Source organism: Suillus fuscotomentosus, assembly GCF_016647785.1.
Source record: "Suillus fuscotomentosus strain FC203 chromosome Unknown F5891scaffold_2, whole genome shotgun sequence".
Taxonomy (NCBI): domain Eukaryota; kingdom Fungi; phylum Basidiomycota; class Agaricomycetes; order Boletales; family Suillaceae; genus Suillus; species Suillus fuscotomentosus.
In genome coordinates, this window is record NW_024539514.1 from 1,415,678 (window position 1) to 1,439,048 (window position 23,371).

General features: G+C 47.4%; 11 protein-coding genes across 11 annotated transcripts; 6 read left to right on the forward strand and 5 right to left on the reverse strand.

Moving 5' to 3' along the window:
* Positions 1-56: 56 nt before the first annotated feature.
* Positions 57-1,925, reverse strand: F5891DRAFT_1220569 (ribonuclease P 40kDa subunit-domain-containing protein; the record flags this gene model as incomplete). The annotated part of the gene is made up of 6 exons (XM_041369406.1): positions 1,384-1,925; positions 1,201-1,325; positions 983-1,137; positions 784-923; positions 544-722; positions 57-489 (listed from the first exon to the last, which is right to left on the reverse strand). The coding sequence occupies exons 1-6, from the start codon at positions 1,477-1,479 to the stop codon at positions 57-59; spliced, it is 1,128 nt and encodes a 375-aa protein (XP_041233514.1). The 5' UTR covers positions 1,480-1,925.
* On the reverse strand, positions 1,384-2,764 carry F5891DRAFT_1220589 (Pantoate-beta-alanine ligase; the record flags this gene model as incomplete). Its single annotated transcript, XM_041369407.1, has 3 exons — positions 1,384-2,134; positions 2,184-2,533; positions 2,608-2,764. 3 exons carry the CDS (start codon positions 2,762-2,764, stop codon positions 1,634-1,636), a joined length of 1,008 nt encoding a protein of 335 aa, XP_041233515.1. The 3' UTR covers positions 1,384-1,633.
* A 346-nt stretch (positions 2,765-3,110) lies between these two features.
* On the reverse strand, positions 3,111-4,160 carry F5891DRAFT_220650 (uncharacterized protein). Its single transcript, XM_041370961.1, has 2 exons — positions 3,512-4,160; positions 3,111-3,439 (listed from the first exon to the last, which is right to left on the reverse strand). The coding sequence occupies exons 1-2, from the start codon at positions 3,990-3,992 to the stop codon at positions 3,192-3,194; spliced, it is 729 nt and encodes a 242-aa protein (XP_041233516.1). The 5' UTR covers positions 3,993-4,160; the 3' UTR covers positions 3,111-3,191.
* Positions 4,161-4,329: 169 nt separating this feature from the next.
* On the reverse strand, positions 4,330-5,301 carry F5891DRAFT_1124730 (uncharacterized protein; the record flags this gene model as incomplete). The annotated part of the gene is made up of 5 exons (XM_041363910.1): positions 4,330-4,618; positions 4,674-4,872; positions 4,952-5,078; positions 5,133-5,197; positions 5,250-5,301. 5 exons carry the CDS (start codon positions 5,299-5,301, stop codon positions 4,330-4,332), a joined length of 732 nt encoding a protein of 243 aa, XP_041233517.1.
* Positions 5,302-5,428: 127 nt separating this feature from the next.
* F5891DRAFT_997919 (P-loop containing nucleoside triphosphate hydrolase protein) lies at positions 5,429-8,062 on the forward strand. Its single transcript, XM_041378469.1, has 7 exons — positions 5,429-6,076; positions 6,136-6,174; positions 6,233-6,455; positions 6,509-6,613; positions 6,659-6,795; positions 6,853-6,881; positions 6,939-8,062. Exons 1-7 carry the CDS (start codon positions 5,875-5,877, stop codon positions 7,836-7,838), a joined length of 1,635 nt encoding a protein of 544 aa, XP_041233518.1. The 5' UTR covers positions 5,429-5,874; the 3' UTR covers positions 7,839-8,062.
* Positions 8,063-10,880: 2,818 nt separating this feature from the next.
* On the forward strand, positions 10,881-12,996 carry F5891DRAFT_974544 (uncharacterized protein; the record flags this gene model as incomplete). The annotated part of the gene is made up of 14 exons (XM_041376460.1): positions 10,881-10,935; positions 10,995-11,027; positions 11,085-11,104; positions 11,159-11,173; positions 11,229-11,267; positions 11,323-11,351; positions 11,410-11,423; positions 11,466-11,500; positions 11,611-11,728; positions 11,781-11,921; positions 11,973-12,157; positions 12,353-12,467; positions 12,676-12,716; positions 12,832-12,996. 14 exons carry the CDS (start codon positions 10,881-10,883, stop codon positions 12,994-12,996), a joined length of 1,005 nt encoding a protein of 334 aa, XP_041233519.1.
* Positions 12,997-13,789: 793 nt separating this feature from the next.
* Positions 13,790-15,783, reverse strand: F5891DRAFT_997933 (hydroxymethylglutaryl-coenzyme A synthase C terminal-domain-containing protein). Its single transcript, XM_041378470.1, has 5 exons — positions 15,545-15,783; positions 15,366-15,492; positions 14,954-15,310; positions 14,174-14,886; positions 13,790-14,117 (listed from the first exon to the last, which is right to left on the reverse strand). Exons 1-5 carry the CDS (start codon positions 15,641-15,643, stop codon positions 13,983-13,985), a joined length of 1,431 nt encoding a protein of 476 aa, XP_041233520.1. The 5' UTR covers positions 15,644-15,783; the 3' UTR covers positions 13,790-13,982.
* A 755-nt stretch (positions 15,784-16,538) lies between these two features.
* Positions 16,539-18,283, forward strand: F5891DRAFT_220817 (uncharacterized protein). The gene is made up of 2 exons (XM_041370962.1): positions 16,539-17,601; positions 17,655-18,283. The coding sequence occupies exons 1-2, from the start codon at positions 16,702-16,704 to the stop codon at positions 18,051-18,053; spliced, it is 1,299 nt and encodes a 432-aa protein (XP_041233521.1). The 5' UTR covers positions 16,539-16,701; the 3' UTR covers positions 18,054-18,283.
* Positions 18,085-19,248, forward strand: F5891DRAFT_220823 (uncharacterized protein). The gene is made up of 3 exons (XM_041370963.1): positions 18,085-18,768; positions 18,825-19,051; positions 19,109-19,248. Exons 1-2 carry the CDS (start codon positions 18,255-18,257, stop codon positions 18,932-18,934), a joined length of 624 nt encoding a protein of 207 aa, XP_041233522.1. The 5' UTR covers positions 18,085-18,254; the 3' UTR covers positions 18,935-19,051; positions 19,109-19,248.
* On the forward strand, positions 18,916-20,901 carry F5891DRAFT_997943 (uncharacterized protein). The gene is made up of 5 exons (XM_041378471.1): positions 18,916-19,051; positions 19,109-19,143; positions 19,202-19,464; positions 19,515-19,584; positions 19,634-20,901. The coding sequence occupies exons 1-5, from the start codon at positions 18,937-18,939 to the stop codon at positions 20,570-20,572; spliced, it is 1,422 nt and encodes a 473-aa protein (XP_041233523.1). The 5' UTR covers positions 18,916-18,936; the 3' UTR covers positions 20,573-20,901.
* Positions 20,902-21,523: 622 nt separating this feature from the next.
* Positions 21,524-23,115, forward strand: F5891DRAFT_1169097 (uncharacterized protein; the record flags this gene model as incomplete). Its single annotated transcript, XM_041365479.1, has 6 exons — positions 21,524-21,553; positions 21,885-22,047; positions 22,224-22,285; positions 22,341-22,472; positions 22,581-22,667; positions 22,727-23,115. The coding sequence occupies 6 exons, from the start codon at positions 21,524-21,526 to the stop codon at positions 22,805-22,807; spliced, it is 555 nt and encodes a 184-aa protein (XP_041233524.1). The 3' UTR covers positions 22,808-23,115.
* Positions 23,116-23,371: the final 256 nt, after the last annotated feature.

Sequence of the window (23,371 nt, forward strand, 5' to 3'; positions counted from 1 at the left end):
TGAAAATTGCGATCAGAACGTTTGTGTGAATTCGACTACTACAGCACATAGTGGAATCAGCCCCATCTCGCATCCCATTGTCCAATACTCTCTGCAAACACAAAGTTCCCATTTTGACCCGGGCCAAGGATGAAACAGCCGGTGTCCTCCGCGTTGTTTTCCGGTACTCGGAGAGGTGGATCTCGGGCCGTATCAAAAGAAGTATCAGGGATGGCGCCAACAGGCGATGTGCAACAACCTTGTCTCGTTATTGCAACGAATGCGTGGTTATCGGTAGTAGATGCCAAATATGACCTACACAGCAAATCATCAATTCTCTTAACACCATTGAGCCTCAAAATGTCTAACGTCACCGTGTCCAGAGCGTCTTTTACGAACGATTGGTGAAGGAAAGCCGCCCATGTTATCCGTGTCACGTCACCGATATATGAAGGAGTGGGAACTTCGTAGACAGCAACGTAAGGATTGACACGGTCATTTGCTTTCAGTCTACCGTTCGTTTGTTGAGGACAAGTTTGGAGAAAGTGACGCTTAGACACGAACCTTTGAGCTCCTATGCAAGCCATGCCCACCCATTCAAAAAGGTCGCCGATACGTTCATCCCAATCCTCTGTGCTTTCCTCGGGAATGGGAGCAAGTGCCGGGATTGGGATAAGTATATCGGCCGAAGGACAGATTTGAGGCTGAGCAATCACCACCTCGTGCGAGTCGGAGGTTCCTAGCTGGACGTCTTAAAGGAACACCGAAATGCGTTGGTCTGAATATACACAATCTCCGCTCTACACACGCACCTGATTGACAATAAAGAACATTCCATTTCCCAAGACCGTCTTCTCTAAGCTCGTCCCAGAGTTTCAAGGCTGCCTTCTGCTTCGCACGTACAGCGACAGATTCGGTCTCTTGCCTAACCGGTATGCGTATCACTGCACTAGGTCTCCATCACTTCTTTTTCGTGCATGGACTGGAATCCTGAGTGACATACCGTACTGCTCGGGGCACCCTTTGAAGGGGAGTTTCTTCCCGATCAAGCCGAGTTGCTCGTACAGTGATTTTGAGACGCAGAGGGTGAGGACGCCTCTAGGATCGATGCACCATGTATCAGCGCACTCGGAGGTAGATGGCAGTGCAGTGATATTCCTGTTTGACACATGATAGGATCGTATCAGTGTTTCTTCAAGGCACAATTCTGAATTTCTTTACCTGCTCGGACTGTTGGAGGCAAACTCAAAAAAATCTGATAGCGTACAACGTTTTTTATAGTATGTGGGCTTCAAGGATGTAAGCGCCTTCTCGAGTTCATCGGAAGCAGGAAACACGATGTCTAGCTGAGGAAGCAAAGGTGTTCAGCGTTTCGCTTCAAAAAAGTACACAACGATACTATACCTGCTGAGTGAAAGGGTGTACCGCCGAAAATTGATTGAGTTGAGTGGATGGCAAAGTGCCGTTCGTTAGCATCACTCTCGAATGCGCCCGGGCCATCGTCACGGTGGTTGGCGATCGCGGAAGGTACTGGTAGTTGGAGGTGAAGGAGATATGTGGCTCGGCAATTTCTAGAGGATCGGACAGTAGCTAGTCTGACTCTGGATGCGCTTCAGCATTTAATAATCTTGCCACACCCGCATCTATTTGTGAGCTATCTTATTATACGTTTGAGGTCACCAACTACGATATTGTCGATCAACCTCGTTTTCCCAACCCATAGCGCACCGCTCAGAATCACAGGTATATCTCCTGCCAACTGATAGTTCGAAGACGCATCCAAGACGTCGAATGTCTCCGAATCATTCATCTCTATATAATCCAGCCGCATATCCACTCCGTCTATGGCAGCCTGTGCTTTTACTTCGTCGATGACAGAGACAGCTTTTGAAATGCATCGGTCCTTGGATTCGCCGTTCGACCACGCGGACTTGGCGTATTGTAGGGCCTTGTAAATCGCAGGTGCAAATTTCCGCTCATTGGCAGAGAGATATGCGTTTCTGGACGATAGAGCAAGCCCATCGTTCGGGTCACGGGTCGTGGGGACAATATGGACGTGGTCAGCTTCGGGGTGTGGGAAAAGCAGGTCCTTGCAGAGTCTCCGAAGAAGTAAGGCTTGCTGAATATCTTTCTGACCGAAATACGCATTTGTAGGCTACAGTCGTCGTCAAATTAAGCTGCGTCTTGCGGAGAGGCCCTCTCACCTGGACCACGTTGAATAGCTTGGTTACAATCGTCACCACGCCCCGGAAAAATGTCGGCCTGCTTGCGCCTTCCATCTGATGTCCGTATCCCTTCATCTCGACGAACGCTCCCTTTTGTGTCGAAACATCTTGGCTTATACCAGATGGATACATGTCCTGGACCGAGGGTAGAAATATGGCAGAGGCTTTCCTCACAGTCTCGCCCACAGTAACCTGCTGTGCTGTAAGGAGCTCCAGGTCTCCTGGTAAAGTGCGAGGGTACGTGGCTAGGTCTTCATGCGGGGCGAACTGGGCTGGGTTCACAAAGATGGAAAGAACTGTCAGCTCATTTTCGGCCAGTGACCTCTGAACTGAATCGCATGGTTTGAGATTAGTAAGGAGATATTTTTAGACTTCAAAAAAGAAGTGTGTGGGATGTGCTCACCAAGAGACAGATGTCCGTCGTGAAGAGCTCCCATGGTCGGCACGAAGCCCACAGATTTCCCCTCATCGAAGGCTCTTTGTCGCCATTGTCTGTACGATGCGACCGATGTTAGAAGAGGGATGGGTGATGGCGGAAGGATGGAGATTGACGTTGACATTGATCGATGAAGTGCCTTGGTGACAGAGCGCCAGATGTACATACTCAGTACTCAGTACTCGAGGCCAGATGATGCGACTCTGGCAGCACAAACGCGCGAATGACGACGCGGTTAAAATGTGGGTTGAAGTGTGAAAATATATCACAATATCACGCAGAGAAGTTTGCCAACAATTACACGTTTTACTCTCATTATGTCTACATTTTCCCCAAGAAATCTCGAATATTTCCACCGGTGTGATACATCCAGCTGTATTCAAAATATTGCATATACTGCGCTGGCTTCGTGCTCGAGCTCGTCCAGTCTGTGATCATCGTACAAAACAAACAACTGAATTTTCAGGCCATCTTATCTAGCCGAATTTGATTGCACGTGATCACTAATAAATACCTTGAAAATAAATACAGTCACATGTCGACGGTCGTTTCTACTGCTCGTGTTTCCACTCAAGAAGGGTCATTATCTTCTTCTCTCCTCTAGCTATTTTCCCGTTGTCGAACAGCCCTCTGTTCACAAACCCGTTCTTCTCAAAAACTCGGTTACTACCAATATTCCCAGCAAAAGTGTGCGCTACAACATGGCGAACTCCCATCCTAGGGATCCCCCAAGCGGTCATCAATAGACCGATTGCTGCAGTCATGATGCCCCTTCCGTGGTGGCTCGCAGCGAGCCAGTCTATCTCAAACGAAAACATCATAAACTCGTCAGCACTGAGACAACCGCCATAGGTCCAGAGAACCAACGTACCTCCAATGGCATACACAATCGTCGGATCTCCTGCTTGCTTTTTCGCATTATCTTCCTGCATTTGCTTCCGTTCCACTTCATCTAGTACCTCCTCGAATGGACTTCTTCTGAAATTCACGTCTCCTAGAAGATCATCCGTCCCGTCCTCTTTGACTTCCCTAATATGCCGCACAGGGCATGCATCCACGAACTGAAGCGGGCCATCAGGGAATTCCTCCGCACTCTTTCGTAGATATTCCAAAGTAACATCTGATTCCTTTCTTACAGACTGGATCCAAGAGTTCGCGTGTTCCGGTAGATACGGAATTGGGGGGTTCTCTAACCATCTGTAAATAGCCGGATCGTTTATATGCTGTATGGTTACAGACTGATCTCCCTGTCGAGGTGGGGTGACAATAATGTTCTGGTGTGGTGCGGCAAGCCGGAGGAATGGTTCCCCAGTTTGGGGATTAATCTCGAGTGGATGAAGTTGGCTTGTCATCCTTGATGTTCAATGATGCAGAAGATCTGTTGATGTGACTAGAAGTCTTGCAATCTATTGGTGAAAGGAGTCACAAAGTGTGTGTTTGAGTCATGTGGAAGGCGGTGTGTGTAAACAGCCTGAGGTGGCTAGTCTTCCGTAGACAGACCAAATAAGTCGTTCACTCCTTTAGTGGTACTCATATTAGTTGAATTTAGGCTTGCACGAGGAAAAGTTTATTTCGTTCAGTTTGCCTTGGGGTTGCGGTGCCATCCTAAATTTGATATGCATTGGGGCAGGTAAAAGCCAAGATATGGTGCGCAATCATGTATCTGATGGATAAAACATAAGATGAAGCTCATTTCTTTTTCTTCCCTGCTAGACGTGGATGCTGCTTCAGCCATTCAGTTCTCCATTGCTTCCACTCAGCTTCTCTCCCACCATCCGCCCAGACCCCCCAGCCATCCCTTAGCTGTAGCCACACGCTTATCGGGTGATTTACTATGGCAAATCGGATTCGTCCAAACACAGAGTCCGGAAATTTAGCTGAAAGTAGTTCGGTACACACATAATGTGAAACACCTAATACCAAGCCAATCACAAGGCCCCATTTAACTTGATGGGGCGTATGGTACAGCAAGTTGAGTCTGACAAAATGCTGAGCGCCCAAACCGGTGTCAACGATTCCTGCTAGAATCTTACCTTGAATAGGCAACGATGGCACACCACGCAGCTAGTCCAAGGTAGACAACTATTCGGAAAAGCTGATCGAGCACGATGGATCCTGTGGATGCAAAGCGGTGTCGAAAATACATGTGGCAGATCAGGAATGCAGAAAAATAGCCCATGTACTGGCTGTGTGACGAGGGAAAGCCATAACCATTAAGGTGAAGCTGGCTACCTGATCAGAAATATTTCAAGAGCCATTTTAGACTGAGACACAGCCTCATGTGGGAATAGTTTGGGAAACGAATACATACCAACTGGACGCTCTTGTTTGAAAGTGTGCTTTAGCACCAAATTCAAACCCTCTGAAAGGAGTTGTCCTGCCCACATGTTGATGATGGTCAATTCACGGGTATATACTGCGAGTACTGCATATGCAGGCTGTTGTGGGCGTATAAGCGCTCGCGAAGCTGCGGTGTATGGTTGAGCTCGCACCATGAGAAGGATTGGACTCAGCGTCACCAATGCAAGTACTAATGAAGTGTCTGAAGAAGGATCATCTGGACCTGTAAGCTGGCAAGGGCCACGAGACATGGTTTTTTTTTAACGCACAGAGTACATGTGTTAGGTCCAAGGAGACACGTTGGGTGGCTAGATCTGTCATGACCGTGGTGTGAAGCCTATAGTGAAGATACCGAGGAGTTGATTGGGACTTAAATGGCCCAATTCGCTCAGCGCTCAACAGTTGCTGTAGCGGATCAAACAACCGGAAAGGGCATCAAAATTAGTAACTCCGCTACCGTAGGGCCCTCTGAGACTTAGTACCAATCCTGCTCGTCACTCAATCGATGCATCACTTGGCATAATATTAATCATATGGGCATCAAAAACGTGTTCGCCAAGTATACTAGCCAATCTAGCTGATTCCATGTCAACGTGAACGTCGAGCGCTATGCTGTAGCCTATCAACGATACTCTGAGTCACCCACAGCGCTCACGCTCGACTCGGAGTCATCGGACTGTCATCCCTTGTCATGATTAGGAGGGGGTCCGGCGGCTACGGGGTTGATATAAAAAGTGACTCTGTACAGTGTTCCAAGGATCATTTCCGCGTTCCCGAGTTTTTTAGTCCAAGCTGGCGTCCATCCCAGACCTCGTCGAGCAGCTCCTGCACCTTGCAGCGTCGAATACTTCAAGTCCAAACGTTACCGTGGCTACCAATGACACCTCACCGCATATGATGACACCTGCTGCTTTGAATGGATTCGGCTCATTGATCTCGTTCATTCTTTCGATCTCTGCTCTGAGAGACTGGGCAAAGCTTTTGATCATTGGTAGCTTCTTTGAGACATGTCGACGCCTCCTTGCCACACTCTGGTCGTCCACGATCGATTCTTTCTTTCTCACTGCGTCGTTTGAGGATTACGATGACAGTTACAGTGAGTGACCATTAGTCGGTTACACGATAATCAATGACAAGTGGCTGTTATTTTGACAGAATGGATGATGATCTGGCTTTCGAAACAACCATCCTGGAGTAAGCTCTCCGATCAACCATTTCCGTATTCTTCTAAATATCTTCTGTCGGTCCACAGAGAATGTGCGCAATGTGAATATCAGCACTAGCGAAAGGTATTTGGGGCATGCTCCTCGTTCCGAAGAGGAGCTTGATCCATCCGGGAAGCCCAAAGTCTCCTACCTGCCAGCAGTCTCTGGGTCTTATACTCTATGGTACAAATACACATGGATGCGGATTACCCGTATTTCGGAGCCAATACCTGGTTGGGGTCCGAACAACAGGGACTCATTGACTATCAGGTAACCTTTTCTAAACATCGGTTAAATCGTCTGTTTTATCTGCTGCTAAATAGCATCCTCGCACGCAACCATGACATTTTAAACACTATCCTACAAGATGCTAAAAAGGCCTACCAGGATGCGCAAGGCAGCTCCATTACTATCTACGTTTCTGATTCGTGAGTTCTACAAATTTTTGATGTTCTACCTTTAACGTGTTGCAGTACGAATTGCTGGAGAGAACTTGCTACGAGACGCAAGCGGCCTCTGGATTCTATTATCCTAGATCCTGGAATTAGGGAACTTATTGTTGATGACGCGGAAGATTTCCTTGCCAGTAAACGGTGGTATGCTGAACGAGGTGCGTTGCTTTAGACTTGGAGTGAAGGTGTCGATATTCAGTTGAACCTGCTTTTAGGAATTCCTTTCCGCCGTGGTTACTTACTGGTAGGATGATTTCGTCTGAAGAGTTTTTCTATGACGCTCATCCAATTGTCATTGCAGTATGGGGCACCTGGCTCAGGGAAAACGTCTCTAATTCATAGCATCGCGGGCGAATTGGAACTTGATGTTTACATCATCTCCCTCTCTCGTAGCGGCCTTGACGACACTGGACTTTCTGAACTCATTTCAGATTTGCCGGAGAGATGCATCGCTCTCATGGAAGACATCGACGCTGCTCTCCATAACAGTCTTTCGCGGGAGGACCCTCCCACACCACCGAACAAAACCGCCGAGCCCATCCCCATCCCCAGCCCTGGGCTGCCCACTCACACTACCAGCAGGGTTTCGCTCAGTGGTCTACTTAATGCATTAGACGGCATTGGCGCACAAGAAGGACGGATACTGTTCGCTACGACGAACAAGTATTCATCCCTTGACCCTGCTCTATGTCGTCCCGGTCGTATGGACCTCCATGTTGAATTTAAGCTTGCGAGCAGACATCAGGCAGACGAGCTGTTCAGGCGTTTCTACCTGCCTTCCTCGCCCAAGACCCCCGTAGATGACGACCAAGAACCAAATTCCAATCCTGCTCAGTCCCATCCTAATGGCTCCACACATGACGGAGGTTCCTCTAACCTAATTGATCTTGGCATCCCAGAAAACACTGTCGATTCCCCTCTCCCATCTCCTCCAGCCTGTTCTGAAAAATATGAGCGTGTGGCTCCGACATACATAGGCATGCGTCACCGCGGACATGCACCAAAGCTCTCGAGCGAACAGCTTTCTGCGCTTGCTGCACAGTTTGCGTCAGCTATTCCCGAGCGTGAGGTGTCTATGGCTGCTCTGCAGGGTTATTTGATGTCACGGAAGAGCAGGCCTTTGGAGGCGGCCAGAGAGGTCTCTGCTTGGCTTCAAAGGGAGCTAGCGACAAAGAAAGCTGAAAGTGAGACAAAATCATGACATGATGCTATATTTCGTCTGTAGTTTGGTCGTGTTATATCAGATATCCACAAGTTGTATCCATTGCTTCATCTTCAAGTCAACTACGCACGATACTAGTAGCAATCAAATTCTAGGACAATTACAGACTTACAGTAGGGGTCGGCGTTGCCAACATGGACCTTGCTCAGTAGTTTACGGTTTTGTATTTTTTGTCGCGACCAAATCCACATTTTCTGTCTCTATTATTCATGGCGGCGAGTCTGCAGGAAGGTGCACCGCAGATGTTAGTGAACAGTGAAACTCGGGGTCGATTGGTAGCAATAAGCGATATTGAACGATGTTTGATTGGCTGACTCAATCAATTTCTATCAGCACAATTACATAATAGACGTTGGCTCATTCAAGAAGCTCACGCACTCCGAGGGACAGACAATATCAATGCTCTCAATTCTCCCAAAGCCACCAGATGTGCCAACTCGTGTGAGTAAGCTGTATTTTTCCGCTCCTTCAGCCTTTTGGCCCTCAAAATATGAACTGTAAGACATCATCCATGTGAGTCGTCATCGTCTCAAATTCTCAAATTATCCTGACGGGCTCTCATTTTTGACCTACAATACTTTAGTCATTCGCGACGCGTCATTCTCAGGGAGACTCCCGTTGGGCATTCAGCGACTCAGATCTCGCCGCCAAAGAAGGATGGGAATGGAAGATTCACTCAGTAAATCCCTGCAAGGGCAGATGTTCTCCTGCTGCGGAGCATCAAGCTGAGATGCTCGAAGTCACAAAGATGTCGATTACTCCCTTTTTCACTTCGAGTGGCGAATCAGTCCGCTCTGTGATCGATGGTCTAGGCGCGAAAATGGTCTCCCGGATCAATCGCGGTGGGATGATGATGCAGTTAGCAGCTGATACTACGGGTGTTGATGCTATATGCTCAAACTCATGAGCAAATACCCTGGATTGAGTCGAGATATCATTTTGAAGCAACTCTGCGGAATATAGAGACGTCAATGCCGAAAAGCTCGTGGAGTTGGAGCGGGAGTCTGAAAAATGGGTAATGGGCACGTTTATAGAAAATTGGTTGAAGGATTGGTCGAGAATTTCTCTTGGCTCGAATTGTTATGAACATCTCGAAGTGGTACGCATTTATTTCCTGTTGAGTTATGTGCTATTTTATTGATCTGCGTCTACAGGAGTCCATGCGCATATTTTATATGTCAGAGATTAGGTATTTGCTCGTGGCCACCAATCATTTTCTTCTCTATAAAAAAACCCACTTAGTTTCCTAGCTACGTCTGCCATTTTTGTCTTTGTCGATTATCTGTGCGATATTCATTGGTCAAGCTGAATCTCGGGTGATGTTGAGTTCGTCCACATTCTCTGTCTCGTGCTTAAATGGAGTAACACCTAGTTTAATCGTCGCTAAGTTCACCACAAACATTGGCCAGGACGCTATGCCTCGAGTCATCGACCCCTGAACGATAGTATAAGACATTCGTGATCCTGCAATGGGAATCAACAACGTTGTGTGCACGCAAGCCCGATACCATGATACCAGGTAAGATGGCATATTTCTGGGCGCCAAGCAGTGGGACATGCTAACTCATGGGGCTCGCAGTTTCTTTTTTCCCATGCTGAACTCCGTGTTCGAGACAAATTTTCCCGTCGTTCCTATTACTAAGAATGATTTATAGTTTGAACTGCAGAATCCCATATCACGAGCAAGACAAGTGACTTCGCAACTCTAGTCCCCCACAAGTGTTCTATATTTGTATTTCGGCAGGGATCCGAGTCGGTGACTGGTGAGTATTCCAGTCCGAATAATCGTACCTCTACGTATATGTTGGATGGTTGAAATTCTTGACCTGCTTATTGGTTCAACACAACCACTTGCAACGCGACGTTGCGGGTTTGCTTGCTGCGTCATCAAATCAGTGACTTTGGGGACGACGCTAAATCTCAGGATTGCTAACACTTGTGACTTTACTGCGTGGGAGATTTTGCCAAACACTTCCCTGAACTACGAAGATCATCCCCAGGATTGTGACTGATGCAGTTTGCACCTGCCACCACTCATCATTTCTGCAGAACTTAACATTTGTGGGAATCAACATCCCATGTCACTTTCCGAATTTCCTTGTTCGTGAAGACGTTTGTGCTCGGCTCACGCCATCATTGTTAGCGTTCGCCGACTCTGACGAATGGACTGCTATGACTAAATTTTCTTTTCGGGCGCACGTATACGGTGGCGTGTACATATCAAGGGAAATGCTCAGCTGCTGGTCGGGTACACTAGCCTTCGGGTACACTGATCGGGTACATTATATTCTCCAAATCTTGCTTGAACAAATGCCCTCTGCCCAGCCGGTGTAAAAATCAACAACTGACCTAGCGGGCGTCGAAGTCGGTAGCCCGCCCGCGCAAATGCACCACTGGATACAATTCACTCATGGCTCGTGGCTCTACCATCTGCCAAGTGTCGCTCCCGTCGTATCAACCTTCCGTTCCTGCCCCGAAAGCCCTGGTCCTCACTCCCACCCCACACACAGCTGAGGTGGTTACTTTCCCATAAAACCAAGATAAAGCCTTTTGCTGATACGGCTGTTGTCCTTTTGTTCACACAGGTTCACACACACTCGAGAACATCGTATCCATCTTTATCCAAGAGATTGGTTTACCATACGGCGTCGAACTATTATCAGTCTGCAGGCGCCCAGTTTGTAATTTACTGGCACATGCAAAGTTTCAGATGGTAGTGGGACTTCATCCCATGGTTTCCTGTCTGTGTGGGGCTAGATAAGCACCCGAACACAAGCAGAATATGTACCCATCTGATCATTGTCACTCGTGTGAGTCTTTAACTCTTCCGTTGGTAGCTAACTGTTGAGAATGTCCTGACACCGACAGGGAGTGTGGTGACGCGAATTCGTAACATGTCGTACAATTTCCATTCGATCACCAACCCTGGCGAGATAACGAAACTCTGGTTTATAAGTATCTATATGATCGACAGCACATCGTGCTCACACCCTGAATCCGTTAATTGATCTGCACAATCTCATGTCGTCGGACGAAGAAGTTGCCTATGCTCTCCGATGGAACAACAATATAGCAAGTTCGTTCACCGACTTGTTCGTGAACGAAGCATCATACTGAACTTCATCGTTTTTCCAGTAATGATTTTTGGATTAGTATCCTATGAGTACAGTCCGTAGCTTTCACGAACATTCAAGTTACACTGCGACTGAGCGCGAGATAATCTAGTATTTCACTTCGAGAAAGAGGTAACGATAAGCATGTTTTCTCTTGGGCGAGTACTTATGCTCAAATTGCCGTAGGTCAAGTTTGTTTGGGTAGGTGGTCAATCCCCAATATCAAGCTCCGGAAACTGAATCATTGTATGTACAGACAAAAAAATGGACACCGATGACGTATCTCTACCTCGCTGTGAGTTCCGCCTTGTCAAAGTACTTCGTGACTTTTTATTTTGTGTTTATGCCAGGCACGATACTTTGGTCTTTTCCTTGCAATGTACGTCGTGGTGGTTGTGTCCTTCAGTTGCTACATTGTAAACTGACACTGGCTTCAGGCTTTGCGCCTGCTGTATGTGATGCCGTGCCAACCGAGCCATCGTTAGCTGACTAGCACTAGGGGGAGGTCTAATGTATATTCCCGAAGGGGTGAGTGTGTCGATGCTTTCTTTCTTTGAAGAGTTCTGTGTTGACCTAGATTCAGTCGTACGTCAGAAGTCCACTTAACAGCTGAGCCTGATCACTGACGTATCATTTAGTTGCAAGTATACTGCCTTGGACTTGAACTTGCATTCGCTTACTACGCAGCCGAAACAGGCTACGCTCTTGCCGTTCTATTGGAATGGGGCTTTTCATTTTATTTTTTGTTGGCGGAAGGTCAGTCACATATATTTGTATCTCATCGCGCGTACCGATTTTCCATCTGCAGTCATTCTCATCTGGCGTCTTTACGCGTTATACAATCGATCCAAGTTCATACTATATTTGCTGGTCGGGTTGTTCCTAGTCATCGCCGCGCTTTCGATAGGAATCGACATATACTTATACAGTCGACCCGAAGCGTTCTCGGGTGAATTTCTAGTTGATCGACTTGTGTGCAAGCTGACCTCTCGTTGTATAGTGAAAGAAATAGTAACTCCGAACGTCAATTACTGCACGTCTTCCTTCAACATAGGGCCTATGCCTTCGATCTATGTTTCCATCCCGATCATATGCTTCGATATCTTCCTGGTTGTTCTCGCCGTTCTTAACCTCGTGAAACACCTCAGAGAACGAAGAGAGATACAAGTGCAGCCTAACACATATGTAATTCTGATCGTTCGGTGTCATGTCATATACTTCCTCCTGCAAGTTCACCTTCGTTTGATTGGTACTCTGTTATTCACAATATCCCACTAGGAATTTAACAAACGAAGTCTTATTGACTGTGCTATGGGCCAACATTCCGGTATGATGATGTCGTTATACTATGGAGATCAGTCCTAATAAGTGCATCAACAGCCGGCAGTGAACAGTCTCTCGGAGGGTTTCATCAATACCGCACCATTTATTATTGCGCCCCGTCTGATTATCAGCATTTGGGACACACACGCCAATGAACAGCGCACACATGACAGTGCGTCGTTCGAAGATTGCATATGTTGGACATTGCCATCGACATGCGAGGAACACGAAATGCACCACGTATGATTTTGACCCGGTGAAGGAAAAAATATGGGGCGAAGTAGTTGGACCCGGGTCCTGTCAAGTTCTTTGATACACGAGAGTAAGCAGTAGAGGGCCGATTTTTATATGTATCTATGTACTATCTCTTGTGTACAAAGAAGACTACTTCAATGGATGGACGGCGCGGCGACTGGACTTAGTAAGGTGTATTACATTAACTGTGCAGGAGATTCAGTGACAGGACAACTGAATACAGTATACTTCTGAACGCCATCGCAACAGTTCTGAATGCATGACAATCAGTTACATTTTAGTCCGTGCAACGGAATCCTGATTCTCGTTTGAAGTTACCGTTTCTCGAGGCTCGTGTGGTTGCTGGTGTCGTGTGGTTCTACAAGACAGCTGAAGGTCGTGTGTACCGACGGCCCGGCGGAAAGAAGTACGAAAAAAGCGGACAGCGAGCTACTTTCTATTGTTGACATGCTGTGGGACCTTACTGGCAGCGTCGGAACTGCTTTTGGACTGTCAACACACGTAGGTATATAGCCGAGTGACCATGCGAAAAAAAAAATCGTCGGAAGCTTACGCGAGTGCCATTCTTTGCGTTGCCGGTTAAGGGGTCTCGTGAAGGCATTCAACTTAAATAGAAGGTTAGCACACTGGATTGCGCGGTCAGAATAGTTGTAGCCTACTTCATCGCGGTGACCATTTTATGTGTCGTCTTCGTCGTGATACCCATCTTCGCTATCACTGTCGGTCAGATCATCATCATCACCTCGGTCTGACGACAGAATGGGCAATCAAGGACAGTTTGATTTTGTGCACGAATCGTCTCGGTAAGTCGAGGTATCTAGCTGCAGAGATGCGAGCTATGGTCTGCTCGTGTGAGGACGCGCTAGACATTTGTTGTAACAGTCATTGTCGTTAGTCAAACTCATTGCCTGGTGTACCTCATGCCCTCGTGGGGGAGCATGCTGCATGTCTCGCTGATGATTCGGCTTGATGCTCATGATTAAGTTCAGTTTCAAAGACCCAAATCAATCAATTAGAGCATACTTTCTAGTTCGTTCTTTGAAGCAAGGGTATTGATGGTTTTCGCGGACTTCGCGCTCGACACGACGGTGGTTAATTTATAAGTCTACTAGCCTGAGGGATTTGTTGACGTGTTGTTTGCATCACATTACGTAACAGCCAATCTTGCTGCTTGAATTGAAAATTCGTTAATTGAACACGCTTCCAATTGATGGCCAGAATTACGATACAGTCCATCTCTTCAACAAGCAACACAGATATTCAGCATTCCCAAGAATCTCATGCGCGTGAATTCTATTATCGCCGCAGTAATCCAACATCTTTGTCTACAAATATACATACTACTGCGTCGGGTATATACGTCTAAATGCAATGCAACTCATAACTCAAACAGATCACCAAGATCAAATGATGACACCAAGCATGCGGCCTCTCATGCCCTTGGTGCACGTGCATATTTGCGACGGTATTTGCTATCTACGCTCTCGAGGTAGAATGTGCCAGGCCAAATGTTCTCAATGGGACCCTCTGGCGTGTAGTTCACAGCGTTGTGGTTTTTCTCGCGAAGCTTTAAGAGGATATTAGTTAACTTGTGTGATCAACACGAACAAATGCTGGACTTACTGTGAGGGCGTCAACGTACTCCTGGCAAGGTACGAGCTTCATGCTTGCCAAGCGAGCGAGCAAGTCCATCTTCTCCCGGATTTCCGACGTATCGCCCTTGACACGGAGAGTGAAGAAACTGGCAGCACAACCTGAACCGAATGCGAACATGCTCAAACGCTTGCCCAAAAGCTCGGAAGGTGTGACAGAAGACAGGACAGAGGCAAGGCAGCCGTAAAGCGAACCCGTGTACATGTTACCCAAGCGTTTTGAGCAGGCCATGCCAGGCTCGACTTTCTTGGCGTATGTTGCCTTCGATACACCGATGAAAGTTTTCTCCAGGTTCTTGTCGGTGAGGGAAGCGGTGTATGAGATTGCAAGGACGGATTCGGGGTTAGCGACATTAGCGAAATGGGATGAGGAGGGATTTGCGAGGAAGTCGTTGTAGAACAGACGACCGAGACCCTTCTGGACTTGCTTGCCATATGGGCTGTGGAAGACAGCATAGTCGATGTCATCGATGGAGAAGGAGGTCAGGGATTCTTTGGCATTCGCGTGACCGTTGAAGTGAGCCTTCTTAGCTCTGGCGGTCTTTTCACGGAAGCGCGAGTATGCAGCATCCAGTGCAGAAGTGTAAGTGGTAACTGAGACAGGGCCGTCGACTTCGGGGTACTCTGAGTCCAATCGGGGCTTGTAGAAATCGTATGTGTTTGTCATGTGATTGCCGTGTATCGCTGAAGACATGGAATATCAGATCCATGATCGAGCCATAACGTCCGAAATAAAGTGGAATAGACGTACGTTCAACAACGACAGGTGCGTTGGGACCAATGAGAAGGGCGACAGCACCAGCACCACCGGCTGGGCGTGCGGCACCTTCAGCGTAAATGGCAATGTCACCACCAACAACAATAGCATTACGGCCGTCCCACGAGGTGGATTCAACCCAGTTGACTGCGTTGAAGAGCGCAGCAGTGGAACCATAGCATGCGTTCTTGGAGTCGATGCCTTCAATATCGAAGTTACCAGATTCAGAGAAGAGGTCCATGAGGGTGGTCTTCACAGACTTTGATTTGTCAATGATGGTTTCAGTTCCAACGTCAATGCGACCAATGGACTTGGGGTCGATGTCATAACGCTCAAGAAGACCGGAAACAGCTGGAAGGAGTAAAATATGGATTGTGAAAGGGTGTGGTGAGACGGTGTAACATACCATTGAGAGCAAAGGAGTTGATGTCTTCCCGGTCATCGCAGCACGCCATGTACTCCTGGCCGAGACCAATGGTGTACTTTCCCGTTGGGACACCATCAAAGACCTCGAGGTCAGCCTCAGATATGCACTAAAGTGACGTAAGATGAGGATGGTTGTCATGTAGTAGCATATGACATTACCCTTTGAGGGAAGTAGACCTCCATTGCAAGGATACCGACATCCTTTGGACGAGGAAGTTCGTGCTCAGAAGAGACTGAGGAGAAAGGAGGAATAGCCATCTGTGTAGTATTGGAATGAGAGGACGAGGAATGGATTGCGGATATAAAGGCAAAGGGAGAGTAGGTTATATAGCATCATGACCCGAAATTGAATATAACGTTCAATTGATCTTCTTTGGAAATTTTATGGTACGATTCACTTTATGGCGTGTTTCACAAAAAAAAACCTGCTGGCTGTGATCACTTTCCTCTTCTGTTAGGCTCTAGCCGAATCTTTCCAAGCGCTGTCGGAGACTGTCGAGCTGGCATTTTGTATTCAAGTTGAATCATATCTCCAAGCTGATCCATGTTACGGTCGACGCAGAGTCGTCGCAGACAAGTACAGTGAGACTTGCTTATCTCTTCTTCTATAACGTATAATGATTTCTTACAAAAGTAATGATACGACACTGTGCTTCGCGCCGGCCTCAGACCGGAAGCAACTCGGATGACCAGGTTACATTACCGAACTCCCTTGTTTACTAGGCTGTGTATCCTGATAACATGTCGTGCCGAGCGCCCGCCCGGCTCATGGCACCATGAGCATCTCCGGCTCTCAGATCATGATATCGCACAACCTGTGCTCGTTCAATTTTTCGAGAACAGCAATCTGAGTCCTTGTACCTCTCGCAGTGGTCTCCTTATCATCCACTTTTACATATGGTTGGTTGGTTGGTTTGTCGATTGGAGAATAGATTAGATAGGACGTAGACATGTTTTAAGAGTGGGGGGTTGTCATGGTACATGACATTGCTAACCATATCAAGGTTTGTGGGGTCATATCTGTGCCTCTTCAGCTCAACCCTAAGGCTAACGAAAGGACATCCTTACTCGGTCACCTCATTCCCTACCCTTGCGCCAAGTACTATCTTCGATCCATGGCGACTTTCTCGGTAGCTTGTGACCCAACCCTATACCAACCAATGCACCTCTGTGTATTTTTTGGATAATCTATGATGCAAACCTTCAGTCAGCCTCCGAGTCAGCCAACTGCTTTCGGCTCAGGTCAAAACCAACATTTTTATCATGCCCAACCACTGTGAAGCGTACCGCCCTCGCCTGTCATTCATTCATCTTTCATGATAATGCCTTCGGATGCTTATTGTCCACCTGGCGGTCTTATCAACCACCCTCCCATTCACAATCAGCTTTGCATCTCGCTGTCTGACCCGACTCCTGTGACAACAAAGCTCTTAAACTTACGCCAGGTGGCCCACCAACGCAAGCAGGAGGAAGCTGTGAACTCGAAATACCAACCTAGTACGAATGCGATGCGGTTCCTCACAAAGATCAGATCATTCTGCCCTATTTCGTTTGGAACGCACGGATCTCTCTCTGCGAACGGTTCATCGCCAGCTTGTATTTCGCTGTACGACTCAACTCTTGGAACAACTGAGGTCGTTACCTTACCCCAGGTGACCCGCCAACGCAAGCAGGAGGAAGCCATCAACTCGAACCGCCGACCTGGCGAGACTCCAATGAGATACCTCACAAAGATCTGCACAAGTGCGTTTGGGAAGCTTGGATCCCTCTCTACGAACTGTGACCAACCATCGTACAACTGTCTGTCTGATGCCTTGGAGACTATCATAACCATCCACTCTGTTAGTTCGTTGGCAACGACAGATGCGGACGACACCTTCGTCACCGCGGATGACTTGTCTGTATCTCTCTGTCCTGTGTTGTTCTGCCACGCTTACATATATCGACGTAGCATCCACGTCTCCAATCTCTCACCCCTAGCAAGTGAAGTTGTCAGAGAAGAACTCTACATCCGCGGTTATCTCAAACGACCTAATCAGGGCAATCATTTTCTCCGCCATCCACAGTGTATTGTTGTTTCACGGCTACTCCAGGTACTCCATGACCGTTGGCCGAAGCAAGTCGCAGCTGTCCCCGTATCTTCCAAGATTCCTCAACACTCGTCTCCACGGGCCATTGGCCGGCGTGGGGGACTCACAGTTGCAGAGGCGCTCAAGGTGGGTACCCCTTTTGGTGAGTCATGCGAACTGTGCTCACTCTATGGGCGCAGTCTACCAATATTGAGAAGAATCCTCATACGCCCACTCCGACGAGATCGTCTTCTAGTGACCAGTCAATCTACTGGTCTTGCCAGTCACCACAGACGGTCATTGATTCATCTCCATCTCCCTTTGTCCAAGAAAGTCCTACGTCGACCACCCAGTTTTGCGATTTCTGTGAATACTCGTACATCACGTCGCATACTACACCTCCCTCGTCACCGGAGCTCGCGGGCCTCAATGAGAATGAGAAGGACGTTCTGGGTATGATGAGCTCCTCTGAAGTAGCTCTGTGGTCCTTGGCGCCCCGAGTTGCGTTGATGAAGGCGAAGTGTTCGCGTGTGGAGGTGGATGCGAGGAGTTTTCAAAGGTTGCGGTACGGAGAAGTTGACGACCACCGTCTTGCCTGATTTTTGTGGCTTTTCTGCTCACCAGAGCTCGAATAGTTTGTGTTCGTTCTTTATATATCTTCTCTTTGGTTTCATGATACGGACTCTATGTCCTCATGCCGTGACTTGGAAATAACGCTTGGCATTTGTTAGAGCTTTTACTCTGTGGCGCTATTGGGCCTAACACCGCACCGCTTCTCGCTTGGCACTCACCCCCTCTATATGCTACCCGTGGAGAAGGGTCGACGGCTTGGCAGGCAACCCGTCACAGCACTAGACCGTTTGTCGTCGGTGCCTGCATCCGCGCCACGCAGGGTGCCCTCATGGATGCATTCCTCCCTCACATCGAGTTCCCCCATACATACACCATTACCACATCCATCATGCATCCTCCCAGAGCCACTCTTGGCTGGCCAATGTAGAGACTCGGACGACTGGTCGGGGTACAGAATGTCAGACCGGAGGATTCGGTGTCACGTCAATGAAAATCATATCATTTGGCCGTCGACTACGTGCCCACTGGCAGCGGACATTCATTACGGCATTAAGTACCTGGGTTTACAAGTATGTCACGGTCACCTATCTACCTATTTCTATTCTATGGAACGCAAAGGGCACCACTCAAGCCCTTATTCTTATCACCGTGTTCCAAACATCAAGAGCTTTTTTTTTGAACTTGTGAGAGGAGGAATCCAAAGGCGGTGTAGTATTAATGATCACGAACACCTTGCTGCAAGTTCGTGTATTGCCTAACTGATTAGGTTATATAGTAAATTGATTCTCGCCGGTCAGCGTTACCTAGGAAGCAATCTCCCCTCACCTCGAGTCTACCTCGACCCCCTTTTACAACACTCGACTACACCTGCGTATCTTCTTACCATCTTTCTTTCCTCAATTCTTGAGCATGCAGTTTGTTCGCGTCTTTACGTACATTGCTTCTTGTCTCTCTGTAGCTCGTGCTTTTAGCGTGACTGTTGGGACTCCCACTCAATGTGATCCTCTCAAGATTTCATGGACTGGTAAGCGCATATCTAGTATATTCTATACGCTCCTGCTGAACTTTATCGGGCTATCAGGTGGGCAAGCGCCGTTTGAAATACACTTAACTCCCGTTCGTCGGCGCTTCGCCTCAGGCTCATCAATCACATGCTAAATTTTGTGCTTTCCAGTCTTTAAATCCTTATCAGAACGTATCTGTACCAGCATCAGCCTTTAAGAATGGCGTAGGCTCTTATTCAATATCAGAGTTGTCGTTGGCGTCGGGAACAAAGTTTCTACTCACCATGTCTGACGCCACCGGATTTGGTTCGGGTGGGACAACAGATCAATTAACTGTTGGGAATTCTGGAAAAAATGATTGCAACATTCAAGATTTGCCACCTCCTTACATGTTCTTCTTGACTCCAACTCCGAGTCCGATGACGCAATGCAGGTAAGTTTGGTTCGCCTACCTCCTGTGGCACTGACCTACCACTACTGCAGTCAATTTACCATCTCGGTCAATAGCAGTGCAGCTGCTGCCAATGGTGCAGTCCTGCCCATTACTATTGCGGTCAGATCATCGCCAATCCTATCAAAACAATCTACTTATCTTGCTACAGCAACTTATTCCTGGCGGACAACCAACCATATTCTATTCCAATGAAGACACTTTTACGTCAGTTATCGATGTTACAGGAGGGACGAGCCTCCTGTATTTTGTCACCGACTCCAAGGGCAGACAAGGTGGGGTCTCTGGGTTCCAGCAGGTCTTAAAGTCGAGTAATTTTACGTGCCTAAGCGCCAACTCGCCGTCATCCACTGCAGGCATATCAGCCACAGCCACGTCCACGGCTTTGCCATCAAGTGGTTCATCAAGCAAGGTTGCTCTTATCGCAGGCGCGGTCGGCAGTGCGGTGGTCCTTACTGCATTGGTCATCCTCGGCATGTGCCTGTGGCGTAAACGGAGAGCATTCCGTATTCAGCCTTCTAAAAAAACTTATTTTCAACTGCAGAATACAGACGAAGTCAGTCTTTACAGTGACGCTCTGCCATCGCCATCATCATCACCATATCCTGTCAGCTACCTTAGTTCATTTATTCAACCTGGATCACAGCCAATCCCTCACGCAGACTCTGCTGTCTATGGAGGCATTCAAATGTCAGACATGACACCCGTCGAGCATATGGCTGTGAGGGCTCGACTAGCACCACCGTTACCACGGAAGAGAGACCCTGTCCACTTTTCTTCACCCGTTGAACCTGGATCCCAATCAATTTCTACCACTTCCGGCAACGTCACAGTTAGGGATCCTCCCGCGCTCTTCCATGTTGAGAGACAAACTTCCCCCGACACAGACAGCTTAGCTATGCACGGAGCGTCTGGAAGTCAATCTATGGCATCGGCTAGCGCGCAAACAGCCTATCAACCTCCTATTCAAATCATTGTGCATACCGACGCTGATGATGTCATGCCAGACCGCAATGGTTTGGTTGAACTTCCGCCGCAGTATTCAGATCATTGGGAAAACCGTACTTTGGAATCCAAGTCTGCGTCATGATTACGTACCCACATTCTTGATTCTTCGGACGTGGGTATACCTGTAGTGCGTTCGTTTGTGCATGATTTTTTTGGTTTGAGTGTCTTGTCTTGATAATGAAGTACATGGGCATCGTGCTCCTACTTTGATTTTGTCCCTCTGTGATATGTGTCTCATGATATATCAATAATAATGACGTGTACTTTAGTGAAGCACTGGAACATTTCCTAGTAGGATACAAGTATATTCGGTCATTGCTGTACTACAAGAGCAGACTTTCGTACACTAGATTTTACCTCAATCACCCGTGCACGTGACGCATCACGCGTGACTCCTTGCTCTGAGCGTTGAACTTCGTGTTCGAATTTCGAAACCCTTTGTTGACTTCCTATGTCTACACAATTCAGAGCTAGTATCAGCCGTCTTGTAACGAACTACCTTCGACGATTAGGCATGTTGAAACCTCCCCCTGGAGATCTCCCTGGTCTCTGGTTTGACCATAAGTGTCCTACCATTCGTCTACTCGTCAGTATCGAACTTTACAAAAAAACTTTGTTAGAACACATAGATGGTGACGGAAAGAACAATTACATGGGTTGTTTTTTCTACCGTATTGACCACTACAAGTGTTCCCAGGCAGTACTATCGTTGGGCCAGAGTTGCAAAATTGTATAGAGTTGCAAAACGCTTCATAGCTCACGCAACAACACATCTTAAGTCCTCTACTCTTGGATCTAGGATCTTCCAACACAGATTCATAGCATTGTATTTTTTTATAAAAAAATACCTATGAGGAACATGTACGGCTCCAAATCTATCACTCGAAGTCACCTGTTTCACATAGAATAGTCAGGGGAGGACAAAGTTTTTAACCAAAAAATTTCATTTTTTTTCACATACACCTCATACCTACCCTTACCTTCTGAGAATTTTTCCGATGAGAATAGAGCAGAGTTGTGGTTGTTATTGACGATGCAATCACTGGTGTCAAAGAATGCTCAAGTGTGACAGGTTGGAGCGGAGAATCAATTCTGATTGCGGACTCTCTTGCGCTGCAATCATCTAATGCCAATGTTTTACTCTCTCGTGTCTCATGCATACCGGTTGCCGGGTCGGGGTTCAGATTCATAGAATCGATGTTGTGACATAGTGTGACATCTACGCCAACCCGCTCATGGGAAATTTTGCAACTCTCTACTATTTCTAACATCTTGCGTCGGCATCCCTCTGGCAAGCATCTTCTAAATACATTTCGTTCTTCTGTCAATTAGAGCTTTCCTATGACACACGTAGCTATAATTCCATGTAATTATTTTGTCTTAATGTGTGGTAGTTATTGAGATATGAAAATGAGGTCCTCAAATTTTGCAACTCTGGCCCAACGATAGTAGAGCAGGAGTTTCTCGTGCTACAATTTACACACTGGGACAACCCCACAGCCACAGCCGCTATCTGCATCGATCGCTCCGTCAACCTCACTATTGGACAGTCTTCCGGTATGCTCACACCATCTTCAGCATCATCGGAATATCTTGCAACAGACATGGTCGAACCGCTCGGTTGCGCCAGCAACTTGAATATCAAATCGTGTCTAACGAAAAAATTCAAATTATTCAGACACATTGCTTCACTTTCATTTCCGAGTCAATCCACACGACCTTCCGCATTGCAGGTCGTGGTCCTATTGTTTCAAGTGAACCAACATTCCATCAACTATCACGCCCTCGGCGGTCAGTGCGATTGGTTCGGGTATACTGTTTTCAAGAGCTTGTAAACCCTTTTTGGGCAGGAGGGGGAGAAGGAAGTGTTTGAATCAGACACCCGCGGCCGCTTTGGACCCATCCTGGTATTGAAACCATCCCCAGACGACGTCAACGTTATATGTGATGGATTCTGGAATGCTCATCAGCAAACCATGAAGGTGGTGGAGGCCCGGTGATCTCTTCGTCTTGAAGAACACAACAAGGTTTGTATTCAAGTTTTTCAGCAGCTACAGCCTTTCCTTGATTGATTATACTTGTCCCTACAGCTTGTGGAACAAGGCCGCGCTGACTGGCAACATGAAATTGACGAACACGACCGCCAAATTGACGAACGCGACTGCCAACTTGCGAAGGTACATATTTTCAGCAGCGACAGTCTTTGATTAATGATGGTGCTTGTCCTGCATTTCAGATGCAAGCCGAACTTGAGCTATTGAAGGCCCAACGTGCAGTTCCGAATGACACCGCAGAATCACCATTGCCGTCATCCTAACCTCGTTTGTGCAACACCCACATTTCTGTCTCATCGCAAAGTGTTTTACTATCACGCCTAGAACAGTGTAGAATTTCAATCATGGGAAGCATCATTGATGTAGACTTGCTAGCATGCTCGCATACACTCCTACACGTTTTACGCTTCTGGTACTTGTACTTTATGACGCTGACTCCTCACAATCACCCAGATCACCCAGACCTCCCTGATGCTATATGATACAGTAGCCTGGTCCAACTTTGCTCGTCATTTCTAGTTTTATTACACCGCTGTAACAGAGTATGACTTCTGATGTAAATACAGTGTTTCTCGAGATTGTTGAGAAGTTGGACTTCGACGAATTGACAATGTAGAGTCTGTACCATTTCTCACCAATTCCTTTTCGACCGAGAGGTTGCGTTGTACATATGATATACAAGTTGCACGTGCGCACAGCTTGATCGACGCAACAAACGTTATATCTTAGCCGCGATCCATCACCATCATGATGGTAAGGGAGACTAGTCGCAGTTCACTAGACTGGGAGTGCTCACAAGTCATGAACACTCTCGGCGTCAACGCTCG

Excerpts from the sequence above, each read along its gene's own strand:
- F5891DRAFT_220650 (XM_041370961.1), bottom strand. The coding sequence starts at position 3,992 with ATGACAAGCCAACTTCATCCACTCGAGATTAATCCCCAAACTGGGGAA. Across the intron at positions 3,440-3,511 it reads GATTGTGTATGCCATTGGAG|ACTGGCTCGCTGCGAGCCAC; the intron begins GTACGTTGGTTC and ends CGTTTGAGATAG.
- F5891DRAFT_997943 (XM_041378471.1), top strand. The coding sequence starts at position 18,937 with ATGCAGTTTGTTCGCGTCTTTACGTACATTGCTTCTTGTCTCTCTGTA. Across the intron at positions 19,465-19,514 it reads AGTCCGATGACGCAATGCAG|TCAATTTACCATCTCGGTCA; the intron begins GTAAGTTTGGTT and ends CCACTACTGCAG. Across the intron at positions 19,585-19,633 it reads TCCTGCCCATTACTATTGCG|CAACTTATTCCTGGCGGACA; the intron begins GTCAGATCATCG and ends ATCTTGCTACAG.
- F5891DRAFT_997919 (XM_041378469.1), top strand. The coding sequence starts at position 5,875 with ATGATGACACCTGCTGCTTTGAATGGATTCGGCTCATTGATCTCGTTC. Across the intron at positions 6,456-6,508 it reads AGGGACTCATTGACTATCAG|CATCCTCGCACGCAACCATG; the intron begins GTAACCTTTTCT and ends GCTGCTAAATAG. Across the intron at positions 6,796-6,852 it reads ACGGTGGTATGCTGAACGAG|GAATTCCTTTCCGCCGTGGT; the intron begins GTGCGTTGCTTT and ends ACCTGCTTTTAG.
- F5891DRAFT_220823 (XM_041370963.1), top strand. The coding sequence starts at position 18,255 with ATGCTACCCGTGGAGAAGGGTCGACGGCTTGGCAGGCAACCCGTCACA. Across the intron at positions 18,769-18,824 it reads TCACGAACACCTTGCTGCAA|CGTTACCTAGGAAGCAATCT; the intron begins GTTCGTGTATTG and ends CTCGCCGGTCAG.
- F5891DRAFT_997933 (XM_041378470.1), bottom strand. The coding sequence starts at position 15,643 with ATGGCTATTCCTCCTTTCTCCTCAGTCTCTTCTGAGCACGAACTTCCT. Across the intron at positions 15,493-15,544 it reads AGGTCTACTTCCCTCAAAGG|TGCATATCTGAGGCTGACCT; the intron begins GTAATGTCATAT and ends ACGTCACTTTAG. Across the intron at positions 14,118-14,173 it reads AGTACGTTGACGCCCTCACA|CTTCGCGAGAAAAACCACAA; the intron begins GTAAGTCCAGCA and ends ATCCTCTTAAAG.
- F5891DRAFT_220817 (XM_041370962.1), top strand. The coding sequence starts at position 16,702 with ATGATAATGCCTTCGGATGCTTATTGTCCACCTGGCGGTCTTATCAAC. Across the intron at positions 17,602-17,654 it reads CAGTTGCAGAGGCGCTCAAG|TCTACCAATATTGAGAAGAA; the intron begins GTGGGTACCCCT and ends CTATGGGCGCAG.